The sequence below is a fragment of the Fistularia commersonii genome, chromosome 17 (genome assembly GCF_037954325.1).
Source record: "Fistularia commersonii isolate RoL2024-O1a breed Wild chromosome 17, RoL_Fcom_v1.0, whole genome shotgun sequence".
In the NCBI taxonomy this organism is placed as follows: Eukaryota; Metazoa; Chordata; class Actinopteri; order Syngnathiformes; family Fistulariidae; genus Fistularia; species Fistularia commersonii.
Genome location: NC_141300.1, coordinates 17222622 through 17240949, shown reverse-complemented (window position 1 = coordinate 17240949; position 18328 = coordinate 17222622). Strand labels below are relative to the sequence as shown.

Genomic DNA, 18328 nt, shown 5'->3' with positions numbered 1-18328 from the left:
CCTCGCCGTATGTTCGGTTGCACCCGCGCTCCCTCCCCGCGCACAAATATTTTCTCCCACGCGGACGCTTTTTCCGTCCGTCTTCACGGTAAAACGCTTTTCGGAAAAAGGACACGTACGACTCGCCGCGCATCGGGTTACCCGAAGTAGATCGATGTGTTCGGCAAAGAGACGCTCCGTCCGTCCTCCGCAGGGGAACCCACGGAAACCGACTACACGGCCGTCGGCTGCGCCATCACCACCATCTCCTCCAACCTCACCGAAATGTCCAAGGGGGTGAAGCTGCTGGCGGCGTTAGTGGAGGACGAGGTGGGCAGCGGACACAAGCTCATGGGCGCCGCCAGGATGTTGGCGGGGGCCGTTTCCGATCTGCTCAGGTCGGTCGAGCCCGCGGCCGCTGAGGTGAGGCGACCGCGTTGAACTTCGACCGATCGGTCGTCTGTTTTTTGACAACCGCCATGAAGTAACGAGCGTTGATGTGGTCCCGTCACAGTCCAGGCAGACGGTGCTGACGGCGGCAGGAAGCATCGGACAGGCCAGCGGGGACCTGCTCCGTCACATGGGGGAGGGCGAGACCGATGAGAAGTTCCAGGTCGGACGCCGCCCTTTCACCGTTGCTATGACGCCGCCTGGCAAACAGGAAACGGCACACATTCACTAGCTCCTCGCTTTAAGAATAGAATGCGAGGTTATGTAATAGCATCAGCCTTTTGTCAAATGCACATTTGTTCGGGTTCCCGACAGGCAACGTGGAAAAACGTTATCTGCATCCCTTTTTCCCCCGCTCACCACGACATGCACATAGCATTTTATGTCTATCCCTGTATTTTTTGTTAATGGACCAAATTTCATCATTGTCCTCCTGCCCTCTAAAATGATGATATTGCTAATATTCTTGTCGCATCATATGAGCTCGGGCATTTCTCCCCCCCCCCCCCCCCCCCCGCTTCCCCTTCGCAGTCGCGCTGCGTCGCGGTTGAAGGACATTGATGAATATGTTGCAGGACACCCTGATGAATCTGGCCAAAGCCGTGGCCAACGCAGCTGCCATGTTGGTCCTGAAGGCCAAGAACGTGGCCCAGGTGGCCGAGGACACCGCGATGCAGAATCGAGTGATCGCAGCTGCCACTCAGTGTGCCCTGTCCACCTCGCAGCTGGTGGCCTGCACCAAGGTGAGGCTTAATAATAGCCACGGCCAAATAGGTAGAGGACGTAGCGACCTACAGGAAGTCACCCGAGCGGATTATTTAATGAGGCCGCTTAAAGGACGGCTGGATGTTCCCTGTCAAATGTCGCCACGGTTTCCAACTCTTCTTTCTTTTCCTGCCAACACCCGAAGGTGGTGAGCCCGACCATCAGCTCCCCGGTGTGTCAGGAGCAGCTCGTGGAGGCCGGGAAACTGGTGGACCGCTCGGTGGAAAACTGCGTCAAAGCCTGCTGCTCGGCCAGCGACAGCGGCGAGCAGCTGAAGCAAGTGGGCTCGGCGGCCGGCGTCGTCAGCCAGGCTCTTAGCGACCTGCTGCAGCACGTCCGCCACTACGCTAGCTGCGGGGAGCCCATCGGACGCTACGACCAGGCTACTGACACCATCATGAATGTGACCGAAAATATCTTCACCTCCATGGGCGACGCCGGTGCGTATAAGAAGCTGAAGGAGTTGTATCCGTTTGGTTCGCTGCTCGGATGGAAAATGGTCAACTAGAATAAGATGAGAAGGTAAAATGTCAGGAAAGACCGATGCAGATGGGTTTTGAGTACCGTATTTTTCCGGACTATACGTCGCTCAGGAGTACAAGTCGCAGCAGCCAAAAATGCATAATAAAGAACAAAAAAAACATATATAAGTCGCACTGGAGTATAAGTCGCAATGTATTTAATAAAATCCAACACCCAGAATAGACATTTCATCTTGAAAGGCAGTTTAAAATGAAAATAGAACAGAGAACAACAGGCTGAACAAGTACAGCCTATATGATGCATAAACAACCAACTGAGAACGTGCCTGCTAGGCTATGCTAACGTAACATATTACGGTAAGAGTCATTCAAATAACGATAGCATATGGCACATGCTGCAACCAAACAATCTGTGTCACTCTTAATCGCTAAATCCAACGAAATCTTCTTCTTCTGTGTCACTTCTGAACAACTCCGCCAACTCCGAAGGTAGACAACACGCCGCTTCCTCTTCTAGCGGTACGTCGCTACGTCAGAGTCATCGTCACTTGCAGTTCCAATTATTCCGGCCTTTTTGGATCCCGACAGGACGGCGTCCTTGCTCTGATAGAGAGGCGATGGCGTTGCATGAAGCGGTAACACCAAGAAGGTCCTCACGCAAAGTCACTTATATTCATCTCCTTGGCAACTACCTGGGTGTGAAGACGCAACCGTCCTGTTGCCAAGCCTCTCCCGGCAGCACCTTGTTCAAGCACCAAGCGTGAACTCGTTCCTCTAGCCGTAGCCAGCTAGCTTTTAGCACGCGATTAGCTTTTTTACTTTTCTTCATTTCAGTAAGAGTAACCTCCGCTTTTCTCCAGTCCCTTACAAGTTTCTCACTAACTTCAAACTTTCTTTCTGCTGCTCGGTCGCCGTTTTCTGCTGCATATTTCACTCCTTCCGGCTTGTAACCTGCAGAATATGATTTTCTTGTCGGTGCCATTTTTGTTCAGCCCTTCTCAGTTGTTTTTATAAGTTAGCGCGAATGTTGAAATGATCAATTTTCATCGGTACACAAGTCGCTGGTAGCTTCTTCTGCCATGACCCGCCCCCGCTGAATTTTGATCGGTTGGCGCGTGTGTGTGTGTTATATTAAGGACACACACACACACACACATCAGCGCAAGAGAGCTCAATTATTTCACACGTAAGTCGCTCCAGAGTATAAGTCGCACCTCCGGCAAAAAAAATGCGACTTATAGTCCGGAAAATACGGTAGTCATTTGTAAGTTGGTAACAAGTCCTAGCTAAGCTAAGTCCTCTATGTGGTGGCAGGAGGGGGTAAAGGTCAGGTCAGGAGCTGTGGGAGGATGGTGGCGATTGGACTTCTTTATATCTTGTAGTTTGCAGAGGTCAACAAAGGGAAGGCCAGAGAAGAGGCTTCTGTGGCAGTCAAATCTGGAGGTTTTGAAGCCCTGAATGAGTATCTCTGCAGCGGAATGGTAGAGGGAGGTGTGAAGATCGGTGAGGTTTCAAGATGGAAGAATGAAGCCCCGGTGGTGTTGCTGATGCAGGATGTGGAGGAAAGGGCGGAGTCCATCACCATGCCAAGGTTGCACCCTGAAGGGGAGGGAGTGATGTTGTGTCCACCGCTGAGGAGGGAACATAAGTTAGGAGTGATGATAAGTTCCCTTTCTTTTGCTGTTGAGTTTCAAGAAGTCCGTCCAGGTTTCGAAGCCCTGAATGATGGATTTAGTTGAGATGAAAAGTTGTGTGTCATCGGCGAAACCAAAGTGATATTGGAAGTTCATGGCAGCGAATAACGTGTCCAAGGATAGCAGTTCTCAGAAGTGTGCGGCACCAATTGGGTACCAAGAGCTGCCCTTCTTCTCCAGGGGAACCACCAACACCATGACATGGATTCAAGGATTTGTTTATCGTCATTCCTCTCTGAAGGAACGGAACGAAAATCGGACGACCATCAGCAGCGATACGGGTAGACTATAATAAACTAAGAACAAACTATTCAGGAAATATGCAAAATATGCTTCGTCATGAGAAGGTGCTCGGTACATTTGGTGGTTGGCCCTCTTTCTGCATCTGGTGATGGACTCCCAATGATCCTCCGTGCAGCTTTAACCACCCTGGGTGGTCTTCTTCTCCGGCATTGAGCAGCTGCCGTGCCGCATGGTAATGCAGAAGCAGAGGACACTCTGCTTCTACCACAAATCTGTAGAAGGAGGTCAGGATTGAGCCTCAGAATCCAACCCTCCGGGAGAGGTCCTCTCTGAGGTGAACACCTTCAGCTGGAGGTCGCTTCCACGACCTCTCCACCGATGTGCCGAGGAGGGGGTTGCCGACTCCCATTCCTGAAGTCTGTAATCATCTCCTTTGTCTTCCTCGCGTTGATGCAGAGGTTGTTTTTTCTCTTCGCCGGCTTCCCAGGTGTTCAATATCCGGACTCATCATTGTTCTTGATGCGTCGCACCGCTGCTGCGTCATCCACGACAGCTCGAGTTCCTCGGGGAGCAGTGATATATCAGCAGGTTGAACAGGAGGGGGCTCAGCACACGGCCCTGAGGAGGGCCAGCGCTGAAAGTGCTGGAGGAGGAGGAGGTATCGCTCGTCCTGACCGCTTGTTTGTCAGGAAGTCCAGCAGCCAGTGGCTGAGGGAGGGTTTCAGTCTGAGGAGGAGCAGTTCCTGCACCAGGGTGTGTGGGATGATATGGTGTTCGTGCAGATATGCAGGCAATGAAGAGTCAGAATGTAAGAATCCTCGCTCTCCAAGTGTGTGAGGGCTTTGTGGACCCATGATGAGATGGCATCAGCAGTGTAATGGGGGTGCATGGCAACACCATTGCAGCCACTCCAACCAGACTGGGTGAGTGTCTGTAGTCAGTAGCAGGAGAACAATTCTGTTCATGAAGTCCGTTGACGTTTGAAGGTAGAACTGGTTCCAGGAAGTCAAGGTTCTCGTCCACTAGGGTGGGAAAGAAACAACTTGGCAACTAGTAAGATTGACCCGCCGTGGGTGGCAGCTCTGCGTCCAGGTGGACCGAATCAGCTGAGGAAGTGGACCCATCAGAAGAAGCACCGAGAACCGTGGCGCCGTGGAGCGGTTCTGCCGGTATGCGTACTCGTGGGGGTCCGCGGTGAGATGTTGTAAGACAAGCTCAGGGGCCACATGGACGAAAGTCTATTCTCGAGTGGATCGGACACGTAAAATCGTGACATATTAACTACAACTACAATGTACCTTTGTACCCGGTATCTTTTAGTGTCGCAAGTTGGCTTAAACCCGCTTGTCGGCCTGATCCGGCCCAGGAGCCTTGGGTTTGACACCCCAGTTCTAAGATGTCTGTTAACACCTCCCTCAATGCCAGCCCCGGGACATCGTCCTCGCAGACACTTTGCAGGGATTAATCTTTCGTAAGAACCTCTCCACTTCAGCAGATGTAACCCTGATGGGCTCCTCCTCTGGTGGGGTCATGAGTCTCCTTCTGGAAGAGGGGGATGGGTCTTCAAACCTGACGAAGAACTTGTTGAATGCATCTGAGAGGGCGGGATTCTGCAGGTGAAATCCATGTTTACACTTGATGCCCCTCTACATGCTCCCTGGGTTGTTTGTAGAAGAATGACCCTGAATTCTCTGACCTCGGGTGTTCCTAGACCTCTTGATGCCTGCAGTCATCTATCTCCTGGTCTCCTGGCCTCCTTAGAGATGTCGCATCCCAAGACCTGAAAGCAGCATCCCTGGCTTTGGGCAGAAATTTGGAATAAGCCTTCTATCTGCATCAACTTTTCTCTTCCTGGACATTTTGGGATCGCTTGTATTTCTCAGTTCCACTTGTTGAAAATTGATGCGGACAAACTGCGATCTAATGGCAGGATGCCGTCACTTCCAGGGTAAAATGATTGGCAAGTATTGATGGAAATGTAGTTTATGGTCCATGAGAGCATTTGACGCTTTTGTTTTAAGACAATCACACCTTCTAAGACGTTCTCGCTGGCCACATGAAATGACATGACGGGCCACATTTGGCCCGCGGGCTTGAGTTCGACACATGTGGCCTAAAGTTTTATGAGTTCCGCAAATGGCCAAGCACCTACATCGGATAGTTTGTATGGAGCAGGAGCTCAAATGTTGTCCGAATGTACAAAAAACAGCCCGAAAAGGCTCTAAGAACTGCAACATGAATCCTACGGTGCGACAAGAAGTTAATGAAGAACTTGGCGGATACCATGGAGCCCTGAGGTGGTGTGGGACCTGCAGACATGGTGGTGACCATCAGAGAGGTTTGGCCAGGCGATGGACGGTCAGGGAGGGCGGAGTGGTCCAGAAGAGGCGTTTCAGTCCAGGAGCAGGAGGACGGTGGAGAAACCGGAGTCAGAGGCGAGGGGGAGGTCTTCAGACCAGGAAGGTCTCGTCGATCTTCTCAATAAATCATCGTCCCTGTGCTTGGAGTCGACCGCTTCTTGTTACTTCCCGCATCCTTTTACCAGAGCTCAGTCTGGACTCGCTTCGCTGAAGGGAAGCTTTGAAAATCAAGCAGAACACTCGGCCTCAGCCTTCCAGGAAGGACAGCGTGTCCATCTTTATATTTAACTATTAAGAAAAAAAAAAAAAGGGAAAAGAATCACGCATGGAAGGTATCTGTTGATTCCTGCAGCCATCGGATGTAGGTTATAAAATTCTTGGATGTTCCACGCAGACGTGAGCAGGGGAGTTATTTCCAGCTGGAGGTGGGTGTTTGGGAAACACGGCTTTTTATAGCAGGAGTGCCGGGAGATGTAACATATATCTGGCAGACTTTTTATTCTATGTGAGCGGGGGATGAGTCACGAGAAGCTCTCGGCCGTTTGTTGACGGCCGAGATGTTTGACTTTCGGGTGCTCGCCCTGAAGTATCTCCCGACGCGACTGTCACGTTAATGTCTCGAGCCGCTTCGGCGCGTCGCGTTCGCCGCCGTGATCTGAAGGCCCGTTTCTTTCCGAGCAGGCGAGATGGTGCGCCAGGCGCGGGTCCTGGCCCAGGCCACCTCCGACTTGGTCAACGCCATGAGGTCCGACGCGGAGGCCGAGGTGGACGTGGACAACTCCAAGAAGCTTCTGGCGGCGGCGAAGCTCCTGGCCGACGCCACGGCTCGGATGGTGGAGGCCGCGAAGGTACGGCGCCTTCACGTTCCGCATTGGCCTCCGGTACCGTCAGATGCTCTCGCCGAGCAGGAAACCGTCACAGCGAACCCGCTTAAAACGCCGCTCCCTTTTTTTCAATTCTTGTTTTTCGGATCCGTGACACGTTCATTATCAAACAGGAAGTGGAAATCTGGCGCAGGCGGTTTCCTTTTGGAACTTTCAGGAAGCAGGCAGAGCACTAAGTGCATCGCACCGGCTCTCTGGCGGCTCCTAAAGTAGGTAGATCTTGGGTTTGTTTACATTGCCTCGCTGACGGCCGAGTGTGTGTGTGTGTGTGTGTGTGTGTGTGTGTGTGTGTGTGCTCAGGGGGCGGCCGCCTACCCAGAGAATGAGGACCAGCAGCAGAGGCTCAGAGAGGCGGCGGAGGGCCTGCGCGTCGCCACTAATGCTGCGGCCCAGAACGCCATAAAGAAGAAACTCGTCAACAGGCTTGAGGTGGGTCACGTGATCCTCACGGCCGGTTGGAGAAAGAAAACACAAGCGGGATTTTTAGTATTTCCTCCTCGCCCTCCGACCCGACGGCATCGGAACCGGCGTCGGCTGTCACCCCGACAAACCATCCAAGTTGGGAGTTGATCCGCGCTGGATTTTGCGCTTCGCATTTTGTCAAATATAAGTGGACGAAATGAGAAGGAAATATGATTCTTTCCTGCAAATAGATAAATGGATTAATGGCGAGTTTATACAAAGGAACACCAGTAATGAAATGCGTCATGAGTTATTTGTGCCAATACAGCCTGTTTAGTAAATCTGTTTGTCGCCTTGCCAACAGCAGTGAACTATAAATCCCATTAGTGCCGTGAATGACCTGTCTCCGCGTAAAAAAAAAAATCAATGTTTAGCCCGTGCTATTCGTTAGCACTAATGACCGGACCCTCTCCGCTCCCGCTATTAGCGATGTAGCCTTATCCGTCTTCCCGCTCACACAGCAGTCACGCTAATGTCCTCGCAAATGTATCGCGTACCCGCTAATCTCATTGTGACGAAGGTTGTCGTCTCCGATGACAAGAGAAGCGCCGGGACATAATGCGTAATCACGATAATTTGGGGGTTGCGACCCCGCTGTGGTTTTATTGAAACAGCCGGCGTACGGTGCAGAGCAAACCCCTTCCCCGCTTGTGTCTCCCGAGCAGATCGCGGCGAAGCAGGCCGCCGCCGCCGCCACCCAGACCATCGCGGCCGCCCAGAACGCCGCTGCGTCCAACAAGAACACGGTCTCGCACCAGCAGTTGGTCCACAGCTGCAAGGTATGACCTCACGTTTTTGGCGATTCGTGAAGCTACCTCAGCGGCGACGGGCGACTGAATTCCACCGTCCGTCCACGCAGGCGGTGGCGGAAAGCATCCCCCAGTTGGTGCAAGGCATGAGGAGCAGCCAGGCCCAGCCGGAGGAGCTGGGCGCCCAGCTCGCCCTCATCATGGCCAGCCAGAGCTTCTTACAGGTCCCGCCTTTTCCCCGATCGGTCACGTGTGACGCTGCGCCCCGGCGCTCGTGAATTCATCTTTATTTCTCAAATCGATTTCCATCAGCCCGGTAGTAAGATGGTGGCGTCCGCGAAGTCGGCGGTTCCTACGGTGACCGACCAGGCCGCCGCGATGCAACTGGGGCAGTGTGCTAAGAACCTGGCCACCTGCCTGGCGGAGCTGAGGACGGCCACCCAGAAGGTACCGCCTCCGGGCAAAACGCCGGCGGGACGCGCGACGGTATATTAAAAAAAGCGTCGTCCCCGCTTTAGGCTCACGATGCCTGCGGCCCCCTGGAGATCGACTCGGCCCTCAAAACCGTGCAGACCCTCAAGTGCGAACTCCAGGACGCCAAGATGTCGGTCATCGACGGCCAACTCAAGCCCCTCCCCGGAGAGACGGTCAGTGTTCCGCGCGGTCGAGCGACAACGCGGAGGCGGTCGAACCCTGAATCGAAGCGGCGTGTCTTTCCACGCAGCTGGAGAAATGCGCCCAGGACTTGGGAAGCACCTCGAAGGCGGTGGGCTCCTCCATGGCGCAGCTGCTAACCTGCGCCGCGCAGGGAAATGAACACTACACAGGTAGGAGGAGCGCGCTCAGTGCGAACAGCCAAGTCTGATTTGCTGCATTTCGAAGGACACGGTAAATATGTATGTATGTATTAAAAAAAAAAAAAAAAAAGCAATATCGTATAAACTGCTAGACTCTTTATCCCCGCCGCCATAAAACCAAATCTTGGAATGTGTTACTTTGCTGTGTTTCGCGCCGGCCCCAGCGAGGGTCGGGGTGGGTGATGAAGACATAGAGTGGCATTTCAAACAATGAACGCTCCCAGCCAGCGCTCCACGCCGAAGCTCGCGCCGCTGCTAGCGACTCATTAATCTTATTTTCACTAGATTTAACATTCCATCAGCAAATGGCTCCACTTGGCTGGTTAATGCAATTTGATGCAATTTGCCGCTGTTCTTCTCGGTTCCATGTATGCTAAGCTAAGGCCGGCTCCCGCGCGGGGGCCATATTTATGACAGTAGCTGATTTATTCAGACAATGCGAGGATTTCGCCGGCGGGTTTGTTATCCGCTCGCCGTTGCGAGCGGTCGTATTTGCGAAGCGGCATTAAAACTCTAATATCAGGTGAGAGGCGCCTCTCATTTACGCGGCCCGAACGAGACGGCGGGAAACTGGCGACGATGAGACGGGAATCGATGCTCGCGGGGGAATTTGCCGTCACGGCTAACGGCGAACACGGGAGATAGCGGTGCTTTAGTATTTACCGATTCTCCAATTATCCGGATAATTGGCGGTTAGCCTTGATGACTGCGCCGCGCCCGCGGCTGTTTGCGCGCAGGTGTTGCGGCCCGGGAAACGGCGCAGGCTCTGAGGACGCTGGCCCAGGCCGCCAGAGGCGTGGCCGCCAGCACCAAGGAGCCTCAGGCCGCGGCGGCCATGTTGGACTCGGCTCAGTGTGTCATGGAGGGCTCGTCCATGCTGATCCACGAGGCCCACCAGGCGCTGGTGCACCCGGGAGACGCTGAGAGCCAGCAGAGGCTGGCGCAGGTAGCCCGCCTCCCGGCGATTTTTATTAAACCCCTCCCATCACCCGAGGCGGCGGCGGCGGCGGCGGCGGCATTCACTCCGGCGATCGCATTGTTCCCGTTTCTCCTCCACTGATTTGCAAGAATTCCTCCTTCTCCTCAACCATCATCCCCTCTAAGCGTTGCTATTTTCTCCCTCCGCTCCGTCTCTCGCCTCGCCTTCCTCTCTCAGGAGTGCCGGAGTGAAACCGCTCATTCCCCCCGCAGCCCTTCGGGGGATAAACATATTGTTTGGCGCGTATCCGTGACAGCGGCGCGGATTACTGTGCGCTCCTGCGAGCCCAATTTGCATGCGAGACGTTTCCCCCCCCCTCCTAGCGCCGCTCCGCCACGCCGCCTCGTACCTCGAACGACCGATCCGGCGGTCCGGTGACGGCGTGTTGTCCCGTGCTGCAGGTGGCCAAAGCGGTGTCGCACTCGCTGAACAACTGCGTGAACTGCCTGCCGGGCCAAAAGGATGTGGACATGGCCCTCAGGAGCATCGGGGAGGCCAGCAAGAAGCTCCTGGTGGACACGGTGGGTCCTCGTAGCTCCGTCGTAAAGGTTTAACCCCGACCCCCCTCCCGGAACGGGAACAGGCTGTTTCCATTAGTGTTTATTTTGACCTAATTGACGCGCGCTTTCTCTTTGAAGCTTCCTCCCTGCAGCAAGACATTCCAGGAGGCCCAGACCGGCCTGAACCACACGGCGGCTGAGCTCAACCACTCCGCGGGCGAGGTCGTCCACTCCTCTCGCGGAACGAGCGGCCAGCTGGCCGCCGCCTCGGGGAAGTTCAGCCAAGACTTTGACGAGTTCCTGGACGCCGGTATCGAGATGGCAGGGCACACCCAAGTACGTCCGCGCCATCGCAAACCGGACCGGCGTAGGTTTGACGTCGTGCCTAATTCGTCCGGGCAACGCCGGGAAGGTCCTCCCGCAAACTCATTTCTATTCATCTCCTTGGCAACTACCTGGTGTGAAGACGCAACTGTACCGTCGACAAGCCTCTCCCGGCAGCACCTTGTTCAAGCACCGTGTGTGAACTCGTTCCTCTAGACCAGTGGTTCTTAACCTTGTTGGAGGTACTGAACCCCACCTGTTTTACATTCACCGAACCCTTCTTTATTGGATGGAGGATCGTTTCGTTGATGGGTACAAAGAACAGGCGGAGTAGCCTTTTCATGGAATCTGGCTCCCTTCACCTTGAATCCAGCAAGCGCTATGTTCTTGTAGCTCCCATCTCCATGCAGCTGAAGGAAGCCTTTCCTTAGTTTTGCCGGCGCTGGACTAGAATTGCTCACCTTGTCTTTCCAAATCATGCAGTTAGCACATCGATTCCAATCACGTTCCGTCATACGTGTGAATCCGTATTGTACGTGTTCTTCCGACCGCTTTCTTTTTTTGCCCGACATAATTAGTATGAAGGGATTCAAATATTAAGAAAGAAATCACATGACGTACCATCACGACAGTCGCAAGTTACTACAACTGAGCGCGCCGAAATCCCCGCGGCACGGATAGGCCGAGCTATGTGGCGTGATCACCTGCGGCCAGTGATGTCATCACCAATGTGTGTCTTGACCGCCGCCGAACCTCTGAGACCGACCCGCCGAACCCCCGGGGTTCGATCGAACCCAGGTTAAGAACCGCTGCTCTAGCCGTAGCCAGCTAGCTTTTAGCCCGCGATTAGCTTTTTTAGTTTCCTTCATTTCAGTAGGAGTAACCTCCGCTTTCCGCCGCTCCCTTACAAGTTTCTCACTCACTTCAAACTTCGCCGTTTTCGGCTGCACGTTTCACTCCTTCCGGCTTGTAACCTGCAGAGTAGGATTTTCCTTTCGGTGCCATTTTTGTTCGGGGAAGTTCAAAGCCTAGACTTTGACGAGTTCCCGGACGCCGGTATGGAGATGGCGGGGCACACCCAAGTACGTCGGCGCCATCGCAAACCGGACCGGCGTAGGTTTGACGTCGTGCCTAATTCGTCCGGGCACATGACGGTCCCCGAGAGCGGGAAAAAGCCCGGATGTAATGAGATCTTGTGATGTTCTTGTTCTGGATGTTTTGCTCATTAAAGTGTAAATATCTTCTGGGATCGGAGTCGATGTAGCGTGAAACCCGAGCCGTAATCAGTCTGTGAGAAACCCCGCCGAGAGAAAAGAAAATGCCACAGGTGGTCGAGGGACGCTGTCGCTTTGCCGTTAAATAACCGATTACGCTTAAATCCACGCGTGGAATAACTCGTCTTCTTCCGTTCGCTCTCCTCCGCAGTGCAAGGACGACCAGATCCAAGTCATCGGTAATCTGAAGAACATCTCCATGGCGTCCAGCAAGCTGCTGCTGGCCGCCAAGTCTCTGTCTGTGGACCCGGGTGCAGCCAACGCTAAGAACCTCCTGGCCGTGGCGGCGAGGTGCGACCGGGATCGCCAATCGCGGGGGTCTTCGTTACGTCTCGCGCGATTTCGAACCCGTCGGCGGGTTAGCGCTCCCGTACAAAAGTGTTGAGATTGTTCGGCGTTGCGCAAAGAGAATCGGGGGGAGGCGGACCCCCCCGACCCCCCCCCGACCCCCTCGGCGAAGGGAAGCCAGGCAGCTGATCCTGCGGCGCTTCGGGCTTGACTGACTTCCCTGTCTAATTAGTAAGATGGAGGCTTTGGCCGGAACCTGTCTGTGCTCAGCAAAGCCGAACGCAAAGTCAAGATGATCTTGACACTCCTCCGCATGCCTGTGTGTTTTTGTTCACCGTTCGAGGCTATTATAGCGAGGCGGAGGGAGGGGGGGGGGGCTCAAATAGGGATCCGAAGGCATGTGTGAGTGAGTGAAGCCAGGCGGCCGCAACGTGGAGGACGGCGGAAAAAGCCGTGTGTGTTTGATGTGTGTGTTTCAGGGCGGTGACGGAGAGCATCAACCAGCTGATCACGCTTTGCACCCAGCAAGCGGCGGGACAAAAGGAGTGTGACAACGCCCTGAGGGAGCTGGAGGTAGGAGGTCCGAACGCACCTTCTGCCGCTTATGGACCTCCGACGCCATCCGCAGCCCGCAAACGCCTTGCTGTTTTTCATTCGGGGGCAGATTCTCGTTTTTTTTTTTTTTTGAGTCGGGCAACACGTGCGAACGAGCACCAAAACAATCCGCCGCGGTTCGACGCCACATGTGCGACGTGCTGAGATCCAGCTGCGCCCCGGCAAGGCCAGTTCCATGAGAAACCCTCGTTAAAAAAAAGCCAAGTCGGTTTTAAACACCGCCTCTGGTCTGGACCGGCGACCGTTCGCCGATCGCGTCTTGATTCGGTCGCTTGGAGAAAACTCGGAGTTTAGAAAAAGCACCTCGAAACGATACGTCCGAGTCCTTAAAGGATCCGAACGAGGCTGAAGGCAACGTCCCGCAAAGATCTTTATTTGTTTTCTTGCTCTTATTCGGGTTGGATCGTTCCCCTCCCGGCGCCCGAGCAGGCGGTCCGAGGCCTCCTGGACAATCCCAACGAGCCCGTCAACGAACTGTCCTACTTCGACTGCATCGAGAGCGTCATGGAGAACTCGAAGGTACGCGTTCTCCGAAGATCTCCGCTCTAACCGCCGGGTCGGGTCGCCAGATGTGAAGTGTCGGACCCTCTCGCGCTCCGCAGGTGCTCGGGGAGTCGATGGCCGGCATCTCCCAGCACTGCAAGACCGGCGACGTGGTCGCTTTCGGCGAGAGCGTGGGCGTGGCGTCCAAGGCCTTGTGCGGGCTGACCGAGGCCGCGGGACAGGTGAGTCCATGCATCGCTTTTCCCAAAATCTCAAGATGACTCTTGAATTCATAAATGTTGCATTGCTTGCTGTAGGAAAGGTGTAAAGCCGCCGCCTCCGACCCCTTCCTTTTTATTTATTATCCAAATCTGGTGAATGTTTTATTTTGAAAAATGACTGAATTACATTCGTCTGTGACTCACTCTTGACGCGTGTTGTCTTTTTTTAATTTTACATCCTTGTTGGTGTCACTCCACTCGCTTCATGTTGATTTTTGTCACTGTTATTGTCACCGTTTCTGTTTGTATCCGCGTTGTTGTGGTTTTGGTTGTATAATCTCACCCTTGCTGTCTTTATTTTTTCATTCTGTTGTTGTTGTTCACTCTGCTGTCTGTTTTTTGTGGATTTTTTTTGCGATCTTTTAACCGTCTCTTTTATTTATATTCATGCTCATATTTATTGACACTGTCATTGTCGCGCTGCTGTGACAAAAGAATTTCCTCTAGGGGGATCAATAAAGTTTATCTTGTCTCGGTCACGTGATACATTAACGCTAATGTTAAACCCACAAGCTAGCAAAATGCGTAAGAAATGGAGCGTCTTTAGAGAAGAAGAGCTGCGACCGCTAAGAAAAAGAAAGCTGCATTTAACACACAATGCCAGGAGACCCGCTAAAAATGTGGATCTACCTCCGCTTGATATGCAGCGACCGGATCTCCAAGGAGCCAACGAAGCCTTCAAAACTGCTTTGACACGAGGACGTCAAGCACGCTGCATTTAAAAACAAGCCTTTGGAGTATTTTGAAAGAAAATATGGTCTTACGTTGAACCGGTCGGTGGTGCAGAACAGGTTGGGGGCCGCCGGACCAGCAGAGTCGTAGGGGAGGAGGTAGGATCAGGAATGAGTCCATCAGAGGGACAAGATGTATTGAGATGTTTTGGAGATAAAGGCCAGACCGGTACGTGGGAGATCTGGGTAGAAGGACGCCCAGGTTGGAACCGCGAGGAAGACCGAAGATGAGATTTCCGGATGGCGTAAAAGAGGACGGGAAGCTAGTTGGTATGAGAGAAGAGGATGCAGAGGGTGGGGTTGGATGGAGAGGGATGATTCTGAAGGGAGAAGCCGGAAAGAAACGAAGAATAAGAAGTTGGATAAGAAGTCGGCTTCCGCCGCGGACGAGAGCAACCCTTCCCACGGGTGAGCTGAGAAATAGATGTGAGGTTTCGTTCGAACGATCCGCCCGACGAAGACGGGCCGGCCGCTTCATTTGCTCCTTCGTTGAGCCGGATCTTCGTCGGAAGCCAAAGTTAGCGCTCTCCGTCTCCGCGTCTTGACTTGAAGGCCCACCGGGTCCAACGAGCACACCGGAGGCCTTCAAGTCCACGCTAACCTGCATTAGCCAGCGCAGGAAGAGCAGCGTTTCAAGATGTTCCACACGCAACGTCGAAGACGTCTGGGGTGGAAACTCCTGAGCGAAGAGCCGTCTCGTGAGGTTTTACAGACGGCCGAATCGTCCGGCGCCGCAATAACGACCGGCCTGGCGCGAGATACCTCGTCCGGAGAAAGGGCAAGCTTTGACATTTTCTCAGCGCCTTCAGCTTATCTCCACCGGAAAGCTCCTTCGCCGACAGCGTAGCGTCGACTGGCGTGTCTGCAGATCTGTCCGTGTTGTACTTGAGTACAACGGAGGAACTCGGTCGGCCTAACGGAGTCGGTGTTCCGTCTCGCAGGCGTCTTACCTCGTAGGCGTGTCCGATCCCAACAGCCAGTCGGGCCACGAGGGGCTGGTGGACCCTATCCAGTTTGCACGGGCCAACCAGGCCATTCAGATGGCGTGTCAGAACTTAGTGGACCCCGCCAGTAGTCCCTCACAGGTGAGAATCCGTTCCTTGAGATACCCATCACGGCACCCGGGATGGGATTAAACGACGCGTCTTCGCCTCGCTTTCGTTTCCTTGACAGGTGCTCTCGGCGGCGACCATTGTGGCCAAGCACACCTCAGCTCTGTGCAACGCCTGCCGCCTGGCTTCCTCTAAGACCTCCAACCCGGTGGCGAGGAGGCAGTTTGTCCAGTCCGCCAAAGAGGTGGCCAACACCACCGCCAACCTCGTCAAAACCATCAAGGTCAACTCACCGACTGATCAAAACGTTGAGTGTAAATTTGTTACGGAATCTTATTTTCGGACGTTTCCCAAGGGGTGACGGTTCGTCTCGGCGGGTTTGAAAGAAGCGGCCGGATGTTCATATGGCAGTTGTCTTGTTTTAGGCCCTCGATGGGGATTTTTCCGAGGAGAACAGGAACAGGTGCCGCGTAGCGACGACCCCCCTCCTGGAGGCCGTGGAGAACCTGTCCACCTTCGCCAACAACCCCGACTTTGCCAGCATCCCGGCTCAGATCAGCAACGAGGTACCGCTTGTTTTCCCGTTTCGGAGTGGACGATCCGCGAGGGCCTCTTCTCCTTCCCCGGAAACATTCGGCTCGGCCATGTGTGCGGTCGCCTCGCGGGACATCTTGAAGTGACTATTCCGAAGAATCTCATTCCCGCATTGATGGGTTACACATTTAAAACCCCAAATATTGAACTCAGCCATGCGAACTGGAGCCGTAACACGGCGAACATGTGGGGGAAAAAAAAAAAAAATTTGGAATTATTCTCCTCTCGTTTCCCTAAAAACCACCCGACGATAAACGGCGGAATTTCATTTTCCGTCCACGGTCCGGGAATGCTCTTTTGAAAGCTTTATGTATGTAATCTGTTGGTGGGCAGCGTTTTACGGCTCTCTCGCACTCACAGCCGCTCTGATCTCCAGCTTGTTAATCTAATTGTTGAGGGAGGCTCTTTGCCCGGATCATAAAGACCGAAGGTGTTTCTCCCGGCGTCGCTCTGAAGCCGCCTCTCTAATCTCATCCCTCGGTTTGATTGCACTTTTGATCTCCCCGCCGCCGCCGCCGCAAAGGAACAACTCTGTCATACAGATGGGACCCGGCCGGTTGTTTCACCTCCGCCGCTCTTTCCTCCCCCCGTCAGGGCTCGGCGGCCCAGGAACCCATCGTGCGTTCGGCCCGCTCCATGCTCGACAGCTCCACTTACCTTCTAGAAACGGCCCGGTCGCTCGTCCTGAATCCCAAAGATCCTCCCACCTGGTCGATTCTGGCCGGCCACTCGCGGACCGTGTCCGACTCCATCAAGAGCCTCATCACCTCCATCAGGTCGGTCCGAACCCCGTCGCCCCGGACGAATACGTTCGCTTTCTAGCGAGGAGTTCAACGGGAGGCTCTCCGCCTCCTTGTCCGTGTGCCAAATCGAAGGGTTAGCGCCCAATTAGCTTAGTCTAATAGCGGTATTAATGTACTTGGCTCCACTGTTGCTAGGCAACTCCACAGCGACAGGAGGACTTTCGAAGGACGGGAAAAAAAAAGCCCCCTCCCTCAAAGATTTGGTCTTTTTGGATAGTTGGATCGATACGTGTATCTGTAATGTGTATTTATTACTTGATTACAATTATCACAAGTATGGGCGACAGATGCTGAAGATGGTAGTGGCCTTCTGCTCGTGAAAGGAAGTCAAAATTCAACTCCTCCCTTCACGTCTTCTGGCGTGACGTTTTCTAATAGCTTACACTGAAAAGGAAGCTATCTGTATTAATCTCTATTTCTGAAAATAGAGACAAGGCACCAGGACAGAAGGAGTGCGATTATTCCATCGATAACATCAATAAGTGTATCCGGGACATCGAGCAAGCTTCCCTCGCCGCAGTTGGGCAGACGCTGCCGTGCAGAGATGATATCTCCATGGAAGTGAGTTCAAGTTTCCCGTCAGCTGCGCCTCGTCAGAGAGAGAGAGGAGTTAATGGGATCTGTATTCTTTCTGGGGTGATTTATAGCGCAATCCTCTGCCGTTGTAATCCGCCAGGCCCTCCAGGAGCAGCTGACGTCCTCCGTGCAGGAGATCGGCCACCTGATTGATCCGGTGTCCACCGCCGCCCGAGGCGAAGCGGCGCAACTCGGACACAAGGTGCCGCTCCGATAAACGCGTGGCCTGAACGTCCCGACCGCTTCCCGGCTCGCGATTCGACGGTTAGTCGCCTCGTAAACTGATTTTACCCCCTCCAGGTGACTCAGCTGGCCAGTTACTTTGACCCGCTCATCGTGGCGTCGGTGGGCCTGGCGTCCAAGCTGCACGACCACCAGCAGCAGATGACCATCCTGGACCAGACCAAGACCTTGTCGGAGTCGGCGCTGCAGATGCTCTACGCCGCCAAGGAGGGCGGCGGGAACCCCAAGGTGACGCCATCCGATGTTTTTACGCTCCTCTCCTGTTGTCAGAGCTTCTTCTCCTTTGGGCTTTTCCCCTCAGGGTCTCCACAGCCAATCCACCTTCTCCATCTAAACTTATTCTCTGGATCCTCCTCCTTCACATCAACTACCTTCATATCCTTTCTCACCACGTCCATCCATCTTCTCCCTGGTCTTCCTCTAGAAGGCCGATTCCAGCATCCGTCTACCCGTATATTGACTCTCCCTGCTCTGTCCATGACCCAACCATCTCTGACCTTCTCTCCTCTGATGGCCTCATTCCTGATCCTCTCCATCCTGGTCGCTCCCAAAGAGAACCTCAGCATCTTCATCTCTGCAACCTCCAGCTCTGCCTCCTGTCTTTTGGTCATCGTCAGTGTTTGTAGATCATCTCACCAGCGTCTCCTCCACCTCTCCTTT

General features: G+C 53.9%; 1 protein-coding gene across 7 annotated transcripts in view; it reads left to right on the top strand.

Moving 5' to 3' along the window:
- The window catches only part of tln2b (talin 2b), an 81735-nt gene that overhangs the window by 45660 nt on the left and 17747 nt on the right, over positions 1-18328 (top strand). For 5 of the 7 annotated variants that reach the window (XM_086163147.1, XM_086163145.1, XM_086163144.1 and 2 more), the window contains exons 16-40: positions 194-402; positions 494-592; positions 1005-1172; positions 1340-1634; positions 6655-6821; positions 7158-7286; positions 7985-8098; positions 8179-8292; positions 8381-8515; positions 8587-8715; positions 8793-8895; positions 9663-9871; positions 10306-10425; positions 10543-10740; positions 12154-12293; positions 12770-12863; positions 13335-13424; positions 13508-13630; positions 15342-15485; positions 15574-15759; positions 15878-16018; positions 16641-16822; positions 17278-17410; positions 17526-17627; positions 17726-17896. In XM_086163147.1, coding sequence (XP_086019273.1) covers positions 194-402; positions 494-592; positions 1005-1172; positions 1340-1634; positions 6655-6821; positions 7158-7286; positions 7985-8098; positions 8179-8292; positions 8381-8515; positions 8587-8715; positions 8793-8895; positions 9663-9871; positions 10306-10425; positions 10543-10740; positions 12154-12293; positions 12770-12863; positions 13335-13424; positions 13508-13630; positions 15342-15485; positions 15574-15759; positions 15878-16018; positions 16641-16822; positions 17278-17410; positions 17526-17627; positions 17726-17896 — 3695 coding nt within the window. The remainder of the gene's footprint in view (positions 1-193; positions 403-493; positions 593-1004; positions 1173-1339; positions 1635-6654; positions 6822-7157; positions 7287-7984; positions 8099-8178; positions 8293-8380; positions 8516-8586; positions 8716-8792; positions 8896-9662; positions 9872-10305; positions 10426-10542; positions 10741-12153; positions 12294-12769; positions 12864-13334; positions 13425-13507; positions 13631-15341; positions 15486-15573; positions 15760-15877; positions 16019-16640; positions 16823-17277; positions 17411-17525; positions 17628-17725; positions 17897-18328) is intronic. The other 2 variants (XM_086163148.1, XM_086163146.1) reach the window with 1 other exon arrangement.